Genomic DNA, 20455 nt, shown 5'->3' on the forward strand with positions numbered 1-20455 from the left:
TCCCCGCCGCGCCCCGCCATGCCGGGACCCGCCGCCTCGCGCCGCCTGACGGGAAACGGAGCGGGGGCGGGAGCACGCGGCACCGGCCGCGTGCTGGGGATCGCCGCCGGGCCGCCAGGGGGCGCGAAGGCGCACACCGCCGCGTGCAAGGAACGCGCCTGTGCACAGCCACCCCCACCTGTGTCCCCCCATCCCCGCCCCACAGCCACCCCCACCTGTGTCCCCCATCCCTAACCCACCTGTGCCCCGCAGCCACCCCCACCCGTGTCCCCCATCCCTAACCCACCTCTGCCCCGCAGCCACCCCCACCCGTGTCACCCAGAGCTGTGCTCCCCCCCTCAGGCACTCCCAGCACCCATGTCCCCCCAGCAGCAGTGGGAAAGCTTTGAAACCCCCCACCCCACATCACTCCCTGCCGCCTCCGCACCCCCTGGACCCCCAAACATCCCCACTCCCAGCTGTGCAGCCCTGGGGCATGAGCCCAGCACCCCTCCTGCCATGCTGCTGTCTGGCATCTGTCACCCCGAGGTCAGGAAACCTCCGCTGGGGTCTGGGCTGGCTCCTGGGGTCCTGCACAGCAAGGGGGTCACCACTCACCACAGGAAGGTTTCCTGGGGGCCTGACACCCCAGGCCTCGCCACCCCAAGGACACACGGCAGGCTGTGGGGTTTGCATGTTTAATGACAGTTTATGAGTGATGTGAGCAGAGTCGCCAGAGATCCACCAGCTCAGGCACCCCCCGGCCCCCCACGCACATGCTGACGTGAGAGCAGCTGGGGACACGTGCCCGGGGCCGGCGGGCTGCCAGCTTGGCAGCACTGCATGTACCCCACAATCCTTGCCACACTGGGGTTCTCTGAGGGCTTCTGTAGCGAACACTGGCCATGAAACGTGATGATGAACCCAGGGAGCGCACAGCACTGCTCTCCTGGGGGAGCTGCACATGGAGAACAAGAAATGCTGAGAGCAGGGACATGCACGTCCTGAAGGGCGCTGGGAAGCCAGGCCAGCTGGATGAAGCAGCTTCAGAGCCTTCTCAGACTTCTCCGGCTTTTTCCGTGGGCTGCAGCTGGTCACCGGATTTCGGCAGGAGCCCAATAGCTGTTGCGTGGTAATTGCGACTAACCTGGTATGAGACAAGCCGCATGGGATTTACCTGAAGCCCAGAGTCCAGCAGGACCAGACCCTGCTGGAAAACGCACCCTGAAATCCTTCGTGGCTGACATGAAGGGATACAACCAAGACTAGAGACATCCTGCAGTATGGTAGGTGTCTTCTGGAAACCCAGCACCATCCTTTGCGAAAGCTCAGGAAAGGGAGCAAGACCTTTTCTATCAATCTTTTAGCTGAAATAAGCTAGAAAACATTTATTGTTGTATATTCCTAAAAAAGGAAACAAAAAAAGGTCTCACAAGGGCTTGTGAGCATCACTTGCAAGGGGCACCCATGGCTGCAATGCTGAGGCCTCAGCCATACACACATGCTCTGCTCCAGCTTGTTAGCTAGTATTTTGGGCAAGACCCTGGGCACTGTGCTCTCTGTCCTTTATCATTTACCTCCTGTGCTTTACCTTGGGGAGCACTTTGAGAGCAGCTGGTAAATACATGCGATGCCTGCTGGTTTCCTCCACAGGCTGTTGCTTATTTTCGAAAAATTCAGCAAACAAGCCAGCGATTAAAGCATCCCTGAATCACTCTCTTCCCCCAAGCCCAGCTGAAAAGGCAGGGTATGAATAACCACATCACCTGTGGTCATAGCTCTGCCCTCAAGCTGAAGCCCCATTTTCAGCTGAGCAGCAAAAGCAGCCAGCTACTGATGTGCCACAACGCAAACCGGGGCGAGAAAGGGGGAGGAAAAGGCTTTGGAGTCAGGCAGGGTCTGCTGAGTCACTGCTCCTCCCGGCAGCACCAGCTGCTCCCAAGGTGGCCGCTGCCTTTGCTGGCACCCAGGCAGCTTTCTTGCCCTTATCCTGCTACGTTGGCAGGGATCTCACTTTACTGCACAGTAAGGGAGTGATTTGGTTTTTCAATTTCCCTTTTGAGGGTAAAAGAAGGGTGGATCTAGCACCCCAGAAAATGAGCATTTCTCGTTCCATTACGATGGTGAAAATCTCCCCTCACTTCATGCTCTGCTCTCGTCTGCCCTAGAGCTTGCAAGAGCCCAATGTCTCCTCTGCCACCTCAGGCACACCCTGGACCAGAGTGATTGCTATTAGATCTTCCCTTTGCTGGGCAAAACCGGGTAATTTTTAAGCTCACATGAGCTAACGTGAAAATGCGAATGGAGATGCAGTGAACTTTGCAAGCTGCGTAACAACAGTTACAGCCTACATTTTACCTGGGAGTGTTACCCCTACGCTTCACCTGGCCTGCGGTGACATTTTGACACCTGTGTGCTATCCTAAGGTTAAGAAACCCAACCAGTCCTTCCCCCACACCCCTCTCCTAGATTATCACCCAGCGTTTCCCCTCTCACGAACTGACGCACTCACAGCCCCTGCAAGATGTGGATCCACGCTGCGCTTCAGGGTGCCAACAACCTCGCAGGTGCTTGTGTGGCTCTTTGGGATGCGCCCTCCCTGCAGTGCTTCCACCAGGTTTTGCTAAGCGCTCTGTTCCCTCCTGGCTTTGAGTGGCCCTGTGTGAAATGGTGCCACGTGTCATAACGAATGTCCATCCCATTGACAGCACGATCAAAATGCATCGCTCCAAGGAGGCCTGGGCACTTAAGTCCTGCCTGTAGGACTGGTGCCAGAATCATCTGCTGGCATGAAGACCTCCGAAATTTCCGTCACCAGCAGAGATGAATACACCAAAGCACTAGGATCTTCTGAGGGAGGCAGAAATTCCACTGCTCAATTCACTTCCCATTACACACAGGCAGCCAGAAGCTTGCAACCTCCACAATCTCTTCTTGTTTGTTTCGGGTAACAGGAACCAGTTTATTTCGGTGCCAACCACCTCTCCCCGCCAGAGGCAGCAGAACACAGCCTGGAACACCCCCCTACAAAGCCCACTGATGTTACAAGTGCCGCTGTGCTCTGCAAAGTGCTCTAGCTTAGGAGGGACATCCTGGGCTCATGCTGAAAATTCACACAGGGTGGGCAATACGCCAGGGGCACATGTTATACTCCCATTAGATCTTAGCTCTGAAATTCACTGACCTCAAGGAATTTAACCACCCCTCTCCCAAACACGTGTCTTCCCAGCCATGTGGCAAACCTACACACAAGGAATCTCTCTCCTGGTCTACAAAACCTCACCCACCTTCCCCCTAGCTGGGACTGAGCTGTGGACTGTGTTCAGGGCAGAAAACAGCAATATTTGTCAAATGGAGTAGAATAAAATCATCTGCATCAAACAGGATAAAAATTTCGGTTGAAAGGTTTCCGATTCAAGGCTCAAATGCATGAAGGTGAAAGCTGAGAGAAGAGCTTAAATTCACTGCAGTGTCTCTGAAGAAACTGGGGAAACTGGGTTTCCGCTATTTGAAACACTCTTAGCATAGAAGTGATGCTAGAAATCTTACAGCCTGACGATGAGCTCCGAGGGGTCTCTCTGCCTCTTTTAAACAGAATACAACTGCATCATACTGGGACGGACACTGATTCAAATCTCATTAGGAAAAGGGATAGCTATAAATGAGCAAAATTGCTTCCTTGCTTGGGTTAGTTCACCGTCTGCAGTTCAGCACCCTTTTGCCAGCCGTTGCCTGGGTGTTCAGCCAACCAGCCTGGACAATGATCTAAGGAAACAGAATTCTCGGTATTCCTGGTTTTAGGCATCCTGCGATGCAAGAGAGCTTGCTCCTTTCTACATAATAGAGCAGGAACAAAGGGCTGAGCTAAGGCACTAATGATGCAGTACGTGAGGAAAGAAGAAACACAGCGGGAGGAGGACAACTTCCCAGCCACGATGTCCCATAAGACCATCGTTCTCTTTGCTCAATTCCCTTAAAAAACCCAACATTATCTCTACAGAAAAGGAGGAGCTAATACAGTATTATAGCATCCCTGTTGGGGTTTCATTTTAAGGTTATTTTGTTGTTCTCCCAGAGAGATTTGTTTCAGATATCAAAGTCACACGAGCTGTTTCTAAAGTGGATTTTGGTGAATGCAGGCAGTGTTATCTGAGCAGCTCTGGCTCATCGCAGCTCCCTGTGGATGCCTGTTTGGTTGTTTTTCCCCATGAATTCACAGAAATGAAGATGCCTGTCACTTTTTGGCATGATACTGAGATAAGCCACCGAACTGTGCTGACCCGAAGGGTGCAGTCTCTCCCTGTGCACAGCAGAGACATTCCTGTCGTCATCACAGCTTGATAAAGATCGATGATGCCTGGTTTATCTTCTGCCCAGTGTCGCTGAGGGGGAAAACACTAGAGATGGCTACATCCACAATTCCTTGGCAGAGCTCTGCATACAGCTTCCTAAGAGAAAAGAGAGAGAATCAGATGCCCAGGCAGAACAAACCAGCAGGCCCCTGACCAATTTTTACATAGACATGCATTTTCCCAGCAGGATCTACAAGATTCTGCTCCCATTACAGGTCGCTCCAGGGTGGCAAACAGGAGGAGGGTTGCATCTCTTCCCTCTCCTCCCTGCCTACCCCAGCAACCATCTTCTTTTTCAATGGTGCTCCCATTCCCACATTTGCTCTCTGCCAGGTGGGACCACAAAACCCATTATCTAAGTTTACTGTCGAAGAGGCTTCTGAGCAGAGTCTCCACACTCTCAGGCCCCAGACTTGAGTCACTGCAGGATGCATGGGGGCAGACAACAGCTGAGCCCTCCCTGCACTGGCCTTCCAGCTCAGGGAGTCATGATTATCACACCAGACCCTGTCAATGTGGGGATGTGCTCAAGAGGGACTGCTCTGATGCATTCATGGTTTGATGAAATGCTGCACTGGGATGAAGCTGTGCATATCAGCTTGTGACCAGGCACAGAGACTTCACAGGACCCTCCAGAAGCGTGGGATGTGTTTCACCATAGCACAGCTCATGCAGAGCAGGATTAGGGAGAAGAGAGACAAGGTGTTTGACAAATGAGTTAACAACAGCTTCACTTTCAGCTGAAGGAAATATGTGTTTAACCTCCTGTCCTGGTTTCATTGGGATTTTGTTTCAGTTTGTGGCCAGCCATGGTGATCAGGGCCATTAGCAGCTAAATCCAGAGCAGCTGACCCAGGCTGGCCCACAGGTGTATTCCATATCATTAACAATCAAGTTCACTATAAAAGGGAGGGCTTGCTGGGGAGAGGGGAGGCTGTTTTTGCTCTCCTCTCTTTTGTTTTTCCTTTTTTCCTCATTGCTGACCATTGCTATTCCTGGACAACCTACTGCAACCTGTAGCTAAGTATACTTCTGTGTGTTTTGTGTTAGCATTTATATTGATTTCTTTATTTTATTAAATCTGTTTAATTTTAACCCACAAGTCTCCCTCTTTTTCCCAATTTCCTTTTTCAGTTGGGAAAAGGACACTGGGTGAGAGAAAAACTGTTATTGTTTAGCCCTGGGTGCAGGCTAAACAAAGACACCTCCCTGAACGTGTTGGCATCTGGGACATTTTTAGTACCAAAGCTGTCTTTACTAGGATTAACGATGTCTTTCACCCTGTGCCTTTGGGGCTACATGACAGTAAGATGCTTTTTCAGATCCTGGGAATGTTACTGCTTTCAGTAGTCAATTTCTGTCTCTTAAATGGGAACTTTGTGATATAGGTGCTAGAAATTAGAATAACCCCGAAGAGGAGAAGCCACAAATAGCCAAAACTTACTTCAGCTGCTTTCAGTGGCTTCCAAGTGCCCACAGAAGCACAAAGCAAACAGGGCACTGCTGCAACCCAAATACTTCCAGTAACAACCAAATTCCACCCATACAGCAATACAAGGAGGTGCAAGGCTGTATTTCACCACAGTGTACATGGTAAACAGGGCACCCTGGACGCAGACAGCTCGCCAAGCCCTAGCCCTGAAAAGGCTGCTGAACAGGCTGCCTGGTAGGTTTGACCTGTATTTTTTGTCTGCTGTCAGTGATGACCTAATCTAATTTAATCTATATCTAACCTAATCTACATCTAATCTAATCAAATTCTAATGTAGTGCTGTACAGCCTGTTCTGTTTTGCTGGGCTTGTATACAATACAGATGCCCCTTTAGCAAAGACTCAGAGTCTCCTGCCATTGTCTCAATCACATCATACAGCACCTCCTGCTGTGCCTATGCAGAGATGTTCATGGCCATAGCTGTTTGGCTGTCCCAGCCTCCCTGTGGCTGGTGGAGGCTTTGATCTGATGTCTGCAGCATCCACAGTGTGCTCTGGGGTCCTGTGCCTGCAAATTCAGTCACTCGCTTCCAGCTGCTGCCCTTAATGCTGCTCATTTATCATGTGTTCAGCTTCACCAGCGAACAGTGGCTCCACAAGAGGGACTGAGAAACCACCTGACCCCCAAAGCATTAATTCTGCAATGTAACTTCAACCCAATAGTGCCAATAAAAATATATTCAAACCCATTTGTGCAAAACCTGAGGTTAGTGCCCCATCTCACATGGGAAAGAGGCTGGGGGATACCAAACATAGAGACAGGAGCAACGAACTTAAACCAACTGGCACTTAGAGCAGTGTCCGGTATGGGTTAGCCTGGAAAACTCTCCTGCCATTCACTTTCTTCCACCATTTTCACTCAGAGCTGGGACACAGCCATGTTTTGGGTGAGACATGTGAATGGTGGCATTGCAAGGGTATTACAGAAACTGATTACTCACTGGGCACAGGCCGGGGCCCCATTGACTTCTATCAGCCAGACCTTCAGCTCCTCATCCACCATGAAGTCAAAGCCAAAGAGCTGGAAGCTCTGGTAGTGAAGATGCTTCGTGCTGATTACAGGCTCTATACACATAAGGCAGCTTCTGTGAAGGGAAAAACAGAAACCCAAGATGAAAAGCCCTGCAGACACATCTGTCGCACTGCAGCTTCTGAGGACATGTGCATAGCATAGTTAAGTGGAGGGGTCCTCTTGTCCTGGGACTGCCCCAAATTACAAGCTACATCCAACACACGTCATGGTAACCCGGTCCCTGCAAGTGAGAGTGCGCAACCATCAAAATACACGTGGGGACACCCCTGAGTTAACTCCCAAAGAGCTGGAGAGCTGCACCCACCCCCACTACTAGATTAGACATATTGAAAAACATGATGTGCGATTAGAGCCTGGAGCAGAAGGCAGGGCCACAAAGGGCTGCACCAGGTCCCCAAGGAACTGCCATTGAGAGCTCATTTGCTTCCGAGTCCCTCAAAGATTGTGTCATGTCTTTTTGGTGTAAATAACAGCAATGGGGTACTTGCAAAGTAAATTGCGCCATGAAGGATCACTTTGTCAAGACCTGGATTCTCTGCAGCACCATCATCTCTCAGATCTCTCTCCAAGCACTTTCTGTGCCCAGGAGGCAGCTGGCTCTGTGTGGACTAAGACAACCTATGAGATGTGCTGCTGCTTGCTTACAGTAGGGGAAGCAGTGAGATCTTGCAGACTTGAGTCCAGCTTTATTTTCCCTCTTGCACCTTGTACCTTTTTTAACCTCAACCTGCCCCAGCCCTGTCTTTCAACCTACCCTCTTCCCTTACCAAGTGATCTCCCTCCATCCTTCTCCAGCCACAGCTGGCAACATGCAGACACACTGACACACACCCCTGTGAGAACAGCACCTATGAAGGTCCCTTTCCATTGAGCAATGGCATTAGGGTGTTTATGGCTTTATCTTAAATTTACGCAATTGAAACCCTAAGTTAGCCCATGCAACAGGCTGCTGGCTACCTTATTATGTGTTTGATTTGCAGTAAGATGCTATTCTCGAGCGTTGTGTTCAAGGCATCCATCAGATACTGGTTGAACTCCTCAAAGAACATTTCATTCCCTTCCTCATACCGCCCGTAGTTTTTGGAATATTCCTTCTGAATGCAGTGGTTGGTCAAGTGGCAGGTTTTGTCCTGGAAATTAGCACTGTTATATGGTTCAGAAGAGGTCCGCAGGACACCCTCTCTGTAGAGGTAGATATTATATTGATGATCCACAAGAACCCAGCTCCTGGGGGGCGAGAGAACAAACTCTAGTCTCAGTGGCTTAGAAAGGAACAGCATGAAAACAAAAACTGGTGCTATTACAGACGCAGAAAATGTTACCTGATGTCAAACTTGCGATGCCCTGGCTCTAAAAGCAGAGGCTTCTCCAGGTATTTCTGAATCACATGCACTTGTCCCTGCTCATCAATGAAGTCCAGGAGCTCTGCAGCCTCTGAAGAAATCAGGATACCTTCCCCTGGCACAGAAAGACGAAGACAAAATTAGGTAGAGGATCCTCCTACCTTTGCTGGAGTTTTTCAGGGCCCAAGTGGACTATGGCTCATTTGCCCAAAAAGCCACACAACACGCCCAAGCGATGCCATGTTTGCACAGCATCAGGCAGTGAATCTGCGGAGGGAAGGGATCTCCTTCTCATCATGCCACGGGGCGCCTGGCTCCCCAGTAACCAGAGCTCAAGCTTCGGTTCCAGGGAACCGAGGGTACCTGAGCTGGCACAGCCTGCCTGGGGTGCGTCTGCAAGGGGGTGGCTATTTGGGTGCGAGGGGATGCCCAGCAGACAGGGACCTTGGCAAGCAGTGAGGCAGCTGCTTGGTTTGGGGGATTTTGTTTCCTTTTCTGGCGCGTTTTTCCAGCTGGGCTTGGCGAGGGGGGGTTGGCGCACGTGTTCAGCACTTGTGGAATTTTGTTTTGGTTTTCCCTGGTTTTCAGCAGTTTGGAGAACAAGGGTTTTGGCAGTTTGTTTGAGAGACTGGATTTTTTTTTTTTTTTAATTTTTTTTTCATTTGGTGAGGGAGGTCGGTGGTTATTTATCCTAGACTCAGACTTTCTCCCCTGCCTGGCTTCTCTGGCTGCCAGAGGCAGTCACACATGCACACTTGTGCAGTGTTGCCCCACTCACCAAGTTAAGTTACTATTAAAATTATTGCTGAATTAGGAAAAGAACTACTTCAAAATGTTCATCCATGTAGTCAGTGTTTTTTTTTCCCCTGCTGTAATAGTTCTTCATTAAAGAAGTCAGATGTGCTGCTTAAATACCGCCACATTTTGGCTGAAGCTGTCACTGTTCATTTCTTGCAAGAGTCCAGATATGAAAACACTGTTGCAGAGCAACAAAGAGAGAACATATCCCTTCTGGGATTTGATAAAGGGATGGCACGGTGCCACATGAGGGATAAACCAGCTCAGGTAAAACCATCTAACACCTCTCTGGCACTATGTCCAGTCTTCGGGCATTTAGTTAACTTTTTTGGACTAAAGCTGATGACTTACATCTTAACTTTGTGCCAAGTGTTTTGGAGGAAATACTGAGTGAAAAGAAACAAACACTCTTCAAAGGGGGCATTGCAGGGAGAACACAGGTTTGTATTTGACATGATAATCCCATGGAAAATGCTCCTAGCTGTGACTTCTGAAGGTGGCTGCCGACACAGCCCTGCAGGTACTTTCACTGCTTCACGCTTTGCATACCTGTGAGTCACAGCTTCCCAGCCCTATTGACCCCCTACGTGTCCTCCACCAAAAGGAAGTCCTTTCATCAAAGTATCTTTCTCACCCACATTTTATGGGGCGGGGGGGGGCAGGGCAAGATTTTTAGTCCCCTGATCACAGCAGAGCCAGGCAGAAACTCGCATTCGTACAACCACAGGTTGAGCACTGGGGGAAGGAGGGAAGCAACATCTCTGTAGGGCAGTAAAGCCCCTGCAGTGGGAAGGTCAGCAGGCACCTATTCTGCACCGGACAGATGGTCAATCAAGGGTGGGGTTAGCTCAACTGTGCACCTACTCAGCAACCCAGTGAGGCAGCAAAGCAGATTATGTGGGGCAGCCGTCTCTTCTCTCAAAGAAAACATCGAAACCTCTAGCCACAGTTGAAAAATCTCTCAAGTCAGGACATCTTGAATTTTCCTTTTACTGATGGACGACCAAGCTTGCACTAGACCTGTCCCAAGTCAGGGGCTGAGCTAGATCTGCCTTGGCAATTAATGTCAACAAGCTTTCTTCTTCATTAGAAGTAATCCCCAGACATTTAAAACTTCCCCCTAGAAGATTAACATGAGGCCCTGATTTCCACTTTAATTCCCAGCTTGAGCTCTGATGAATATGAAAGGTTACTCTGCTTTAATTCAAGGAAGATGGGATCACACTTGAATAAAGTATGTGGAGAGTTTAAACTTCCCCATCCTGCAGCAAATCACAGCACTGGCCTTTTCAATTGCCCAGATTGATTCTTTGCCAGACAGTTATTCCACACAGACACACATTCTCTCACTGGCATAATGAAAGGACTCATCTCCCCTTCCTCCCTGATGAAAATAAGCATACTCTTCTGATGCTTCCTGGTAACACAGCCAAGAGAGCAGAGCAGTAAAGGAAGCCAGCATGAAGGACAGTTTTAACATGCAGCCTCCCTGCACCCACCTCTGGCTTTCACATTCTCTGGTGATTTTTGCAAGACTGCATCAAAACTGACTCTGCAAATATGAGTAATACAAGTGGGCTTGCTCCCTTTGAAAAGACCAGGTCCTTCCTCGGGATGGGCTTTGCTGCCTGGTGACTGCACACATGGCAAGGCAAGGTTTCATAAAGCCATTCCGATAATGTGACCATGATACTGCCATAACCAACAGACGGCACATAGTTACCAAAGCGTTACATCTATAGCTGTGTCCAGCTATCTTGTCTAACAGCTCATTGTTTCTGTAGAGCGAGCGATGCAATGACCCTGGAACAAGGAGGGACACATTCTCACTTAGGCATGCATTGCCTTATTCAAATTAAAGGGACATACAGACATTGCATTGCTTGTCTTTGCTCTGGTACACTCCCTTGAAGGCTTGGGTGTAATCTGGATGCACCAAGGTCATGGCTGCTCAGCCAGTCTCTCAGCATGACTGTGCGTTGGCCATTGGCACCAGGCACCTGGGTTTGCTTGAAAGACAAGCAGTGGTATTTCTGCCCAGGCGAAACCAGGCTTAACTGCAGCATGGACAGCTGGGCTCCTTGCCCTTGAAGGCTGCTGTCCTGCCCCCCGCCCTCGTCCCCATATCCTATTCTGCTCCCTGGTATCTCCTGCTCTCCATGTTCCCCTCGCCTGCTGGTCTTGGCTGCCTTATCCCTGCAGCAAACTTTCCCATATTTTGAGGCGCATGTCTAGAAAAGCGGAGGACCTCTCACTGCCATCCATGGCCTAGGTAGCATGAGCATGTTACAATGCTTGTCAGGAGCCCCATGCCACCAAGCAGACAAAGGAGAGCCCTACGCTGGCTTGACTGGCATGGAGTTGGCAGGTGAAGCCCTTCATAGACAGGCTAGATATCAGCTGGGCTCAGCCAAACCTTAGGACTCTATGGATTAAGTAAAGAGTAAGGAATAACGAGAAGATGGCTCATTTTGCTGGAGAATGAACCTTTGGCACCAGCTGAGGACTTGGCGATCCACACGTTGCCATCTTTTCCTTCCCGCCGCCTGTTGTAAGCTGCCAAGAAGACTTCCCGCTCATCCGTCCTTGTGTTGTTTATGAGATGGTGAATTCTATTCTGTGCTGGAGCCACGGGGGTCTTCAAGTTTGTTGGGTAAATCACATACGACTCAGGGAACCACGTGCAGGACTCCGATAGTTCAGGGCTTGTCTTGATTAGCCTGGGTGAAGAGAGACAGGCTGATAAATATCCAGTCTCCACACCTCCATAGACATCATTTAATAAGTAAAAATCATCATTAACTGGGCTCTTTCACTTGGTGATGAATAGCAGCTTACAGATAGTCCATGCTAAACTATTACATTTTCCTTAAACCCTTAAATTTAGGGTTTTCCTAAAGATATCATGGCAACCTCAACCTGCAGCCACGGACTGTTCTTTGAACCAGACCTGCACGGTTTCATTAAACGTTTTGTCGGTACTATGGGTATTGTGAAACAACCAGTAGAGAAGCCTCCATGTAACTAGAGCTTGCAGTGCATTCCCTGCATCATCTCTGCACAAGGGAACTGAGGAAGTGTGTTTGCTAACATGGAACCGGGCAGGAAGGATGCTGTGATCACAACAGGCAAAAGGGAAGCCAGGGCAGTAATGTTCTCTGTGCTGGTGCTTAGCTCTTGATCCCATCCCCACTGAGATCTGATCAGCTGTCCCAGTTGTGATGAAGACCACTGGGAACCTGCTGAAAGCAAGGACATAGCTACATGTTTCATGTCCCGAGGTGTCTGGGATCCCCCTTGCATCATGCCGTCTCCGATCTCTCTGGCACATCTCTCCTACCAGTAATGTCTAGAGACACCAGCAAACTCCTGTTAGCAGAACCCAGGCCTGTTTTCTTTCAGAGCCAAGGGAGCTGCCCACCTCTCTGAATGCTCACTCTGTGCTTTCCTTAAGGCCAAAAGCAGAGCTCCTGACTTGCTGACTCTCTCTGTGCATTTGTGTCTCTCTGTTGAAATGGCAGTCAGTCAGCGACACCCTGGGAGCCCTGAGGAATGTCATTTGTGGTCCCTTGGGTTCACAAGTAGCTTGATGCACGGTTGACCCCACAGTTAGAAAGGTCAGCCAAGCTTCAGGAAAGAAAAGCAGGTGTGCAAGCACTTTCAGTGCTGCCTCTAGACCACAGGCCGCAGAGAATCCAGCTGGGGAGTGCCGTGAGTGCTTGTTCAAAAAACACTCTGCTAGTTCCTGACAAACACCATCACCACTGTAAGGAAAGCAATTGGGACCAGGTTCTTTGCAGGGAAAGAAGAGGCCTCGGATCAGCACACACAGTCTGCAGGACTGTGTCAGCAAGAGGCAGCACAGACACTAACATGGAATCAAACGCCTGAAAGAGACCAAGAGCTCTGACATGAAGATGCCCTAATGGCTGCAGAGTTTGCACAGGGATGAGGGCTGTCTACAACGAAATCACATTTCCCCAGGAGACCCTGGCATGGCTGGTCATGCAGAAATAACTCCCAGAGCTCTTCCTGGAGACGCCTCCAAGCATTTGTTTGACCAACAAATCTGATTAGCTAAAGGCAAATTAGTGTCTCATCTCTGTATGAAACAGAGAATACAAGGAGCAGGTTTTAATTAAATGTCTACAAGGAAAAAGAGCAGATAGGTTTGGGTTTTTTCCTTCTCTTTTGATTTGGCTCTAATCTGATTCAATACACTCTACGGTTTCAAGCAGATGTAATTCAGTGGAAATGGCATTTCCCCCGAAGTTACAAGGAGGTCTTTGTGTACACAGACAGCTCTAGCGACCAGCACAGGAGTCTGAAGACAGCACATGCTAGGTCACTCCCATGGCAGCTGCTCCATGAAATACCCTCCGAACAGGTTCAACACTCAACAACGGTTAGCAGAAACACTTCTGCCAATCCCATGTAACATTTCAGTGAATTTCTTACTTCACCAGAGATGCTTTGCGGCACAGCTTGTCTGCTCCCCTGTAGTAATTCACCAGCTGCACAAGTCCGGGTTCATGGCCTACAAGAAGAAGAAACAAAGAGGTCGAACAAACTTCTCAATTAGTGAAGGAAAAACATCTGCTTGGCGCAAAGGACCCATGCAGTAGGGAAGAGAAAGGAGGCCGTTTCCCTGCCCTGCATCACAGAAACAGGCTCTAAGCTGGTACTGGCTCCTGTGGTTTCTTTCTTTCAGTTATGAAAAACCATGTGTTTACCCAAGTCTGTTTTGAATCTGACACTTCCATTTTCCAAAGGAAAAGAATAATTTCCTAATTCATACTGGGAACTGACAGCACCACCCAAAAAGGTCCTCCATTTGCTGGTGGCAGTTTTTAAAAGCCAAGATTTCAGTTACTCTTCAATGCAGTAGGAGGATGCAGGGAAGCACACCATGATACAAAGATCACATCTTAGGAAAGGGCCTTGTTTCAATGTCACATTCAGCAAGATTCCCTGTCGGACCTTGTATCACAAAACACTGGGAAACATCAAAACATTTGGAGCCTTGTTTCCCTCTGGCAGTTTGCAGCAAGCCTCGATGGATAGCTGGGGTGGGAAGAAACCTCTGGGGGTCTCTGCTCCAACCTCCTGTTCAGTTGAAGTCCGAGTAGCTTTAAGGATGAAGATCCTACCGTGTCTACAGGTCCTTGTCCCAGCGCTGCACTGCCATCCTGTGTCCCCCCCGGCTATCCTGGTGGCCCCTGCTGGAGTCACTCCAAGGTGTTTATGCCTTTCTTTTGCTGGAAGGTCCCAAACAGGTCCCAGTATCCAGCTGGGCGTGGTCTCACAAGCGCCAAACAGAATGCCAAATAGATGGGTACCTCCTTGCCAACAGTGGTCCACTTCACACCATAGCCTGCCTTCCTTCACCTTCTCACACTACTCGAACACTTGCACTCAGCTGGAAGCTCTCTGGGGGGACAGGAAGGCAGCAGTTGGCCGAAGGGTAACGCAAATCTGGGCAACACCACGCAGCCTCTCCCACACAACCAGTGCAGCTGAACATGGACATGCAAGAGGTGAGTGATGCCTGGGGCAACACCTGGGTCACCAGTGACAACAACTGACGAGGGCAGTGATAGGGAAAACATGATGGAAAACTGCTCTGGTTTGAAACAACCTAGGACCAGGGGGATCCCCCAAGCATGGCAATTACTTCCACCTTCACCTTCTCTTTTCAAAAAAAAAAAAAATGCTCGTGGGAGTGTTTTAGACCCTGGAGAAGGATTCAGCGTTTTAGTTATCCCTTGGTGTTTGCCTGGGAAAAAAAGGCATGGAGCGAACGTTACCTTAAAGACCAGGCAGCTGCAAGATCACAGAGAGTGAATATCTATTTCCACCCCAAAGTCATGGCCCTGACCTGGGTCACTATTTTATTCAAAAATCTTTAAATACAAGACAGCTGAAAAACATCTTCCAGAAAAGATCTGTAACTTCAGGCACTAATTTACTGAAAGAAACTAGTAAACCCCATCAAATTTCCTTCTCTTTCCAGTTTATCGATTTTGCTTGGTTCCTGGAGGAATCGAGGTCCAGAAGGAGATCCCACTGCTCTGCCCCACAGTGGGTGGGCTCTGCCCCACAGTGGTCAGTCCACCCTGTCACGAGTGATGGAGGAATGGGGCCAGTGAAAGGAGAGGGATGAAGGGGCTGAAACCTGGTTGAAACTGCTGCTGTTGGATCACGCAGACCCACCGGAAGGCACATCCTCATTGGTTTCCTGAGCATCCCCATGGAGCAGTGGGCTGTGACATGGAGTCTGGTGGTCAGCAAGGAGGGACCACGAGGCAGGAAGGGGAACGGGTTCTGGGGCACGTTGTGAGGTCTGCACCATGCATTTAGCAGGGTTAAAAAGCTGCCAAGGCACTGAGCAAATGGTAGTCCAGCACCCTCTGAGCCATGGGGTATTTGAGACATGTAGATGTGGTGCTTAAGGATATGGTTTAGTGTTGGACTTGGCAGTGCTAGATTATCGGTTGGACTTGATGATCTTAAAGGTCCGTTCCAACCAAAACAGTTCTATGATTCTACGAGGCCTCTGCAGCCTTATCCTCCTTTCCCTCCCCTTACCACAAACTGCTTTTCCATTAAATACAGACTTACAAGCAGACGCTTATAGCTTAAGGGCACAGTTCCCCAAGAATTAGGGTATCAATGAGAGCAACAGAAGTCCCTAAAGCTGCATTGAAGCAGTGATGCATGCTGAGAGTCCCCACTTCTACCCCTCTCCCATGTCATGATCTAGCTTAGTCTCTGAGTAACACAAATCCCTACAGTTCCCTGAATTAATGTCCACTTCCTCCAAGCAGAGCCTTTAGGAAAAGGAAACCAAGCCAGCTTTGATGCAACAGTTGCTCAGCAGGACAGCTTTAGGAAGATGTACCAGAGAAGATACAGCTTTTTGGAAGATGTACCAAAATAACCATGTTATTTTTGATCTGAACCTACTGTTTTCAGGCAACCAGCTCCTGCTATAAAAGGATGGGTTAAAGAACCCAGTGCCAAAGTGTGGTCCCTCTCCACAGGTCATAGGTGTGTCTTGGCTGTGAGAAATGGTTTGAATTTTCGGGCATCCCATGGCAACATGTGCCGAAGGTCTCGCTGAAGCCCTTCCATCACCCCAGGGCTCTTCTCAAGGATGGAAGGGGTTAGTAAGAGATGACCACGAGCCCATCACAGCTCGATGTGCTGCGTGGGCCCACTCACATGAAAGAACTGTACTCATACTGTCATGAAGCCTAATCCTGACAGGCCCTGCGTCCTGGCCACATTTAAGCACAGGTCTGCTTGCTGTGCCTGGCTACGGCCGGTGCTAGCATCCTCGCTGCTTAAGCCTCTCCCGGTGTTTCCCAGCCTGCTGCGGACACCCCGACACTGGGAGGTGACCAGATGGCATGGCCACGTGATGGGGACTTTCCACTCACACACGCATGTGGCGACAAGGGAAGAGATGCTGGAGCTGGTGACTTGCAAATCTAAAAAAGTGGCTAGTGCTGGGTCTCAACTGCAAGCAAGGGGCTGCAAAAGCTGTCCTGCCCTGTAGCTGCTGGGGTGAGGGGGCTCCTCCTGCTCCGACATTTCTGTAGCCAGAAGCAGTCCTGCAAACTCTCCCCAGGAAGGAAGAAACCAGGGCCAAGGGCAGGGAGGGAGGTCAGAAGGGTCCTGGCCAGCCATCAGATGCAGAGGCATGGGACCGCAGGAGGGAAACACACTGCTCTGCTGGGGTTTGCTGCATCTTCATCCCAAACACACTCTGACAGGCCTGGTGACAGGAGCCAGCACAGCAGCTGGCACCATGCATGGAGACCTGCCAGCCTTGTGGGTCCCGCTGGCTCGCCCCCAGCCGTGGGCAATGACGGTGCATCTCTGCTCCCCTCCGCACCCCACCACCCTGCCAGTGCCTAGCTCGGCTCTCCTGGCTCCGGGCAGTGCATGGCACTGTCCCCCCTAATCTTGAGCCAGCGGGGCAGAGGGCCAGGGTGGCAGCCCTGCCTGCCACCGGACTGGATGAGCCTGCACAGGGGAGCTCCCAGGGCCCCGTGTGTGGCAGCGTGACAGAGGGGGTTAGACAGCAGGGGAAAAAGGGGGGCTGGGGGGTGGCCTGGCCCTACACACACACATACAGAGCCTCTGGAATAACCCTCGCCCTGCTCCGAGCAGGGACGAGACGTGCTGTCCCCCCCACCAAGCCCCTGCAGAGGCACATCCCCACCAGCCTGGCCTCCGGGGCCAGGGTTGGAGCATTCCTGGCTCAGACCTGTCCCCCCTCATCCCAAACCGCAGGAACACCCCCATAACAGGTAACCTCAGCACTGCGACGCCCTTGCCCTGCGCCAGGCAGGCAGGGGGCTGCTGCTGGCACCACCGCCCTCCCCACCAACCAACCCCGGGGGGCCCCCGAAGCCCCCTGCGACGGTGGCAGCGGCCCCAGGTGCAGGACTAGGCGAGCCGGGCGGGGGCTGCGCCCGGGGCCGAGGGGACACCGAGGGGCTGCGATACGCGAGGGGGGTCCCCGGGCGCCCTCCGCCGCCACCCCCACCGCTGCGGCACCAAGCTGGGTGGGAGGGGGATCCTTCGAGCCCTCCCACCCCCAAACCGCGGGGGGCTCCGCCGGGACACGCCCTGCCCGCAGCCCCGTGACCGCAGCGGGGACGGGGGGCTGCGACGGGCCGTTGGGGACGCCAGCCTGCGGCGAGGCGCCCCAGGGGGGGCTCACCGAGGCGGGGCGGGCACAGCCACAGCCCGGTGGGGGAGCGGGCCCCGCTGCCGGCGGTGGCGGGGGGACACCCTTACCCAGCCTGCCGAAGGGGAGCCGGTTCCTCTCGCCCAGCATCAGGTTGAAGCGGGGGTTGTCCCTCCGGAGCCGCCGCCACTGCCCGCTGCCCAGCAGCAGCCGGCTCACCTCGGCGTACACGCTGCTGCCCTCGTCCCGCACCACGAAGGTGTACATGGCGGCGGGGGGAGCACGGGACGGGGGCGGGGGGAGCACGGGACGGGACGGACACCCCGCCCCACCCTACCCCCGGCGGCCCGAGGGACGCCCCAGGCCGAGAGGGCCCCGCCGCAGCCCAGGCAGGGCCCTGCGCGGCCGCTGCCGCCCGCACCAGCTCCGCATGGCCGGGGCCGCCGCCTGCCCGGGGCGGGGGGGCCCCACCCGGAAGTGGAACCGCCCCCCCTCCGCGCGGGAAAGGCAGTGATGTCACGGCCCCGCCCCGGGTGCTGGCCCCGCCGCTGGGCCCGGGCCCCTCCCCTCCCCTCCCCTGCAGCGCCCCCCGGTGGCGGGCCCCGCGCACACGTGTCCCCCCGCCGGGCGCTGCTGCGGGACCCGCGGTCCCGCGGCCTGGCCGGGCTGGGGGGGCTCCGGTCCCGCTCCCGCCGCCCCGGACGCGGGCCCGGGGCGATGCCGGGTCTGGGCTGTTCCTGGCGGGGGACCGCGCGCGGCCTTGGCAGCCATCGGCGGGAGCCCCGTGAAAGTCAGGACGAAGGGGACAGTGAGCCGTGGCAGAGGCTGGAGCTGGGGGGCGCGGCGAGGGGAGCCCCGCGGGCCCTGACCCACGAACAGGGGCACAGGTGGAGGGAAGGGGCTGTGCCCCCCAGCTCCGCGCTCGTCAGGCCGCATCTCGGTGCTGTGTGCGGCTCAGGGTGGATGTTGATGAACCGGGGGGACAAACTGCTGCCGAAGGAGGGCGGGCAGGCGAGGGAAGGGCCGGGCTGCCTCGCCCGCTCTGCCCGCTCAGCCTTCGTCTGTCCGTGTCCGTGTCCGTGCCCAGGGGTGATGCCATGCTTCGAGCCACGCGACACTGGGGCTGCAGAGCCAACAGACCGTCTCATCTTCTTAACCTATTCGACTCTTCAAACCACATTTTTCTTGATAACTTTTAGTTTTCCTAAGGATGAGTTCTTACCTTCTCGTGCGTTGTTACCTAGTTTGGTTTTTCTGGTTTTGGAAAGGTCTTTTTGTTTGTAACCATCACTGCTGTCCTCATAAGTCTGCAGCAGACCAAAGATGTCTTATCTCACAAATTCAGAGCCTGGAAATCAGATTCCCCCCAGCCCCAAATCAGGTTTGTCTTAACAAACCTACCAGTAATGAAAACCGTGAGTTCTTCAGTTGTTTCATATCGTAGAATCATAGAATGGTTTGGGTTGGAAGGGACCTTAAAGTATCATCTAGTTCCAACACCCCTGCCATGGGCAGGGACACCTTCCACTAGACCAGGTTGCTCAAAGCTCTGTCCAGCCTGGCCTTAAACACTGCCAGGGAGGGGGCATCCACAGCTTCTCTGGGCAACCTGTTCCAGTGTCTCACTACCCACAGAGTAAAGAATTTCTTCCTAATATCTAATCTAAATCTACCCTCTTTCAGTTTAAAACCATTCCCCCTCATCCTGTCACTATATGCCCTTGTAAAAAGCCCCTCTCCTGCTTTCCTGTAGGCCCCGTTCAGGTACTGGAAGGCTGCTATAAGGTCCCCCCGGAGCCTTCTCTTCTCCAGGCTGAACAGCCCCAACTCTCTCAACCTGTCTTCATAGGAGAGGTGCTCCAGCCCTCTGATCACCTTCGTGGCCTCTTCTGGACTCGCTCCAACAGCTCCATGCCCTTATTATATTGGGGGCCTCAGAGCTGGACGCAGTACTCCAGGTGGGGTCCCACGAGAGCGGAGTAGAGGGGCAGAATCTCCTCCCTCGAACTGCTGGCCACGTTGCTTTTGATGCAGTCCAGGATATGGTTGGCCTTCTGGCTGCAAGCGCACATTGCCGGCTCATGTTGAGCTTCTCATTAACCATCACTGTTTTTCCTCCAGCTGCTGTATGAGGAATGACACCAGCATTGCATGCTCAATGTTGGTTGCTATAAATCATGATGTTTTTCCAACAAATCAAGACCATTTTGCTGAAGGAAACTCAGATGTGTGGTAGATCGGTTGTGACCTGCACACTGTTATTACCTTTACTTCTTTGACAGCACAAGGTGTTACGTGATTCATGGACAGAAAAATTTAATTAAAAAAAAAAAAAGGCTGCTCTCTTGTTTTCTCCCGCTAAATTTTCAAAATGTTTTTAATGAAATGTTTTTCCAAAATGTTTTTAGTGAAATGCTTTTCACCTTGAAAGAATTATGGACAGGGAGAACAACTAGTGTTTCTAAGCTGGTATAATAAAACACCGATTTCATTAACAGTCTTAAGGAAAATAACAGAACACTTAACTATAGGCCAAATGGATGATGACAACATTCACAAGAAAAAGAACTGTCAGATTATTTTTTATCTGCGTCGACAGAATGCCAAAGTGGAGGTTGTTAAAATGGGATGCTGTTGTGTATTCTATTTGTTACTGGGATGAAACTTGGGATACTGAATTTAGTCTTTTTGAAGCTAAAATTTTTTTCCTGAATATAAATCAGAGCTTAAAATTCCTCCCTAAGGGAAAGAAAAGGGT

General features: G+C 51.8%; 1 protein-coding gene across 1 annotated transcript; it reads right to left on the minus strand.

The window, feature by feature from the left end:
* Window positions 1–663: 663 nt before the first annotated feature.
* On the minus strand, window positions 664–18156 carry TTL (tubulin tyrosine ligase). The gene is made up of 7 exons (XM_068406233.1): window positions 17808–18156; window positions 13455–13533; window positions 11484–11716; window positions 8178–8313; window positions 7813–8082; window positions 6764–6907; window positions 664–4427 (listed from the first exon to the last, which is right to left on the minus strand). The coding sequence occupies exons 1-7, from the start codon at window positions 17962–17964 to the stop codon at window positions 4310–4312; spliced, it is 1137 nt and encodes a 378-aa protein (XP_068262334.1). The 5' UTR covers window positions 17965–18156; the 3' UTR covers window positions 664–4309.
* Between the last annotated feature and the right edge of the window lie 2299 nt (window positions 18157–20455).

Source organism: Nyctibius grandis, chromosome 1 (genome assembly GCF_013368605.1).
Source record: "Nyctibius grandis isolate bNycGra1 chromosome 1, bNycGra1.pri, whole genome shotgun sequence".
NCBI classification, from domain to species: domain Eukaryota; kingdom Metazoa; phylum Chordata; class Aves; order Nyctibiiformes; family Nyctibiidae; genus Nyctibius; species Nyctibius grandis.

Coding starts and splice junctions, on each gene's coding strand:
- TTL (XM_068406233.1), bottom strand. CDS start 17,964: ATGTACACCTTCGTGGTGCGGGACGAGGGCAGCAGCGTGTACGCCGAG. Junction 11,717..13,454: donor CGCAAAGCATCTCTGGTGAA/GTAAGAAATTCA, acceptor CTCTTCACCCAG/GCTAATCAAGACAAGCCCTG. Junction 6,908..7,812: donor CAAATCAAACACATAATAAG/GTAGCCAGCAGC, acceptor TTCCCTTCACAG/AAGCTGCCTTATGTGTATAG.